This window comes from Fukomys damarensis, unplaced genomic scaffold (genome assembly GCF_012274545.1).
Source record: "Fukomys damarensis isolate Sample0158 unplaced genomic scaffold, DMR_v1.0_HiC HiC_scaffold_3, whole genome shotgun sequence".
Lineage (NCBI taxonomy): Eukaryota > Metazoa > Chordata > Mammalia > Rodentia > Bathyergidae > Fukomys > Fukomys damarensis.
Window position 1 is genome coordinate 19,507,733 of NW_022900915.1, and position 1,201 is coordinate 19,508,933.

General features: G+C 47.1%; 1 protein-coding gene across 1 annotated transcript in view; it reads left to right on the plus strand.

The window, feature by feature from the left end:
* The first annotated feature begins 423 nt into the window (after nt 1-423).
* The window catches only part of Epb41l4a (erythrocyte membrane protein band 4.1 like 4A), a 215,824-nt gene continuing 215,046 nt past the window's right edge, over nt 424-1,201 (plus strand). The window contains exons 1-2 of the mRNA XM_010607904.1: nt 424-443; nt 985-1,193. Of these exons, the coding sequence (XP_010606206.1) occupies nt 424-443; nt 985-1,193 (229 nt within the window). The remainder of the gene's footprint in view (nt 444-984; nt 1,194-1,201) is intronic.

Here is a 1,201-nt window from a genome sequence, read left to right on the forward strand (position 1 = left end):
TTACGCACTTTATGGTTGCTAACGTATACTCAATAATTCTACTAAAATATCTGTGGAATCTTATCTCTGAAAAGCTCTCATTTTATGTTAACCACATTAAAAATTTTTTCTTTCCTTTATCTCCAGACAAAGAAATGAAAAGAACATGCCTCAATCAGAATAGGCTGTCAGGGGATGGGCCATGCCATCGTATCTTCCCTCGAAGCAGCCTGGGACAGAATTCCTGTCCCTCCAGACTCCCAGCCTTTCCGTTACCATTGGAAGTAAAAAGCAAACACAAACAAACCAAGGCAAAGGACCGTAAAACAGGTGGTTGCAAAACTCAGAAATGGGAAGCAAAAGCTTATGCTCAGACCTTCTGTGCTGTTCTTGCAAGCTTACTTGGCCTTGTCGAATCTTGCAGTAGAGCGGGAATTGATTACGATGACTTTCAATCACATTTGGTAACCAGGGTCAGGAGGAGAATATTACAGAAAAGAAAACTCTTCACAAATAGAGGCACTAAAATCCAGAGACGTCAGCTCATTCAAAATCTGCTTCAATTTCCCAGGAAATGTACAAGATAAAATAGGGACTTAGTCATGGTTTTGGGCAAAGTTAATACCAAACACGAGATTTTTTGTGGCACTTTGAGGGCTGTGCCGATTCACTGTTTAGATGGGCCCGCGACAGCAGGGACTTTGTAGAGCATTCTTGGCAAATCACTATGGAAGGAAACGTTGCCAGTTGTTCATTTTATTTCTACTACTTTGTGGAAGCTCGGCTGTGTGTGTGTGTGTGTTTTGTTTTAGCAAACATTTTGAGCTTTGGCTACCAGAGCTAACAAGTAGTAGACAGGAACTCATGACTATCTGATACCAAAGCTCTTGCTCTAATACCAACGTAGAACAGAGAAGTTTCTGTGAGGCCTACGTTCACCCTGCCCTGTGTCATCCTGCATCTCCTCTTAATTGTGACTCTCATTACCTCGCTGCTGGTTACCAGCTGGAGAGCACAGATTGCACCTGCTCCGCAGGCCAACCGGGGCCCCTGCCCGCTCCGCAGTTTAGTGCGGTTTCCTGTGCACGGACTTGAGGACCCACCAGGGGTCACTGCAGCCTCAGAGCTATTGTGTCCGCCGGTCCTGGACGCGGCCGGCTGCACGGAGGGCGTGGGGCTGGGATCGCAGGGGGCTGGGATCGCAGAGGGCCGGGGTCGGAGC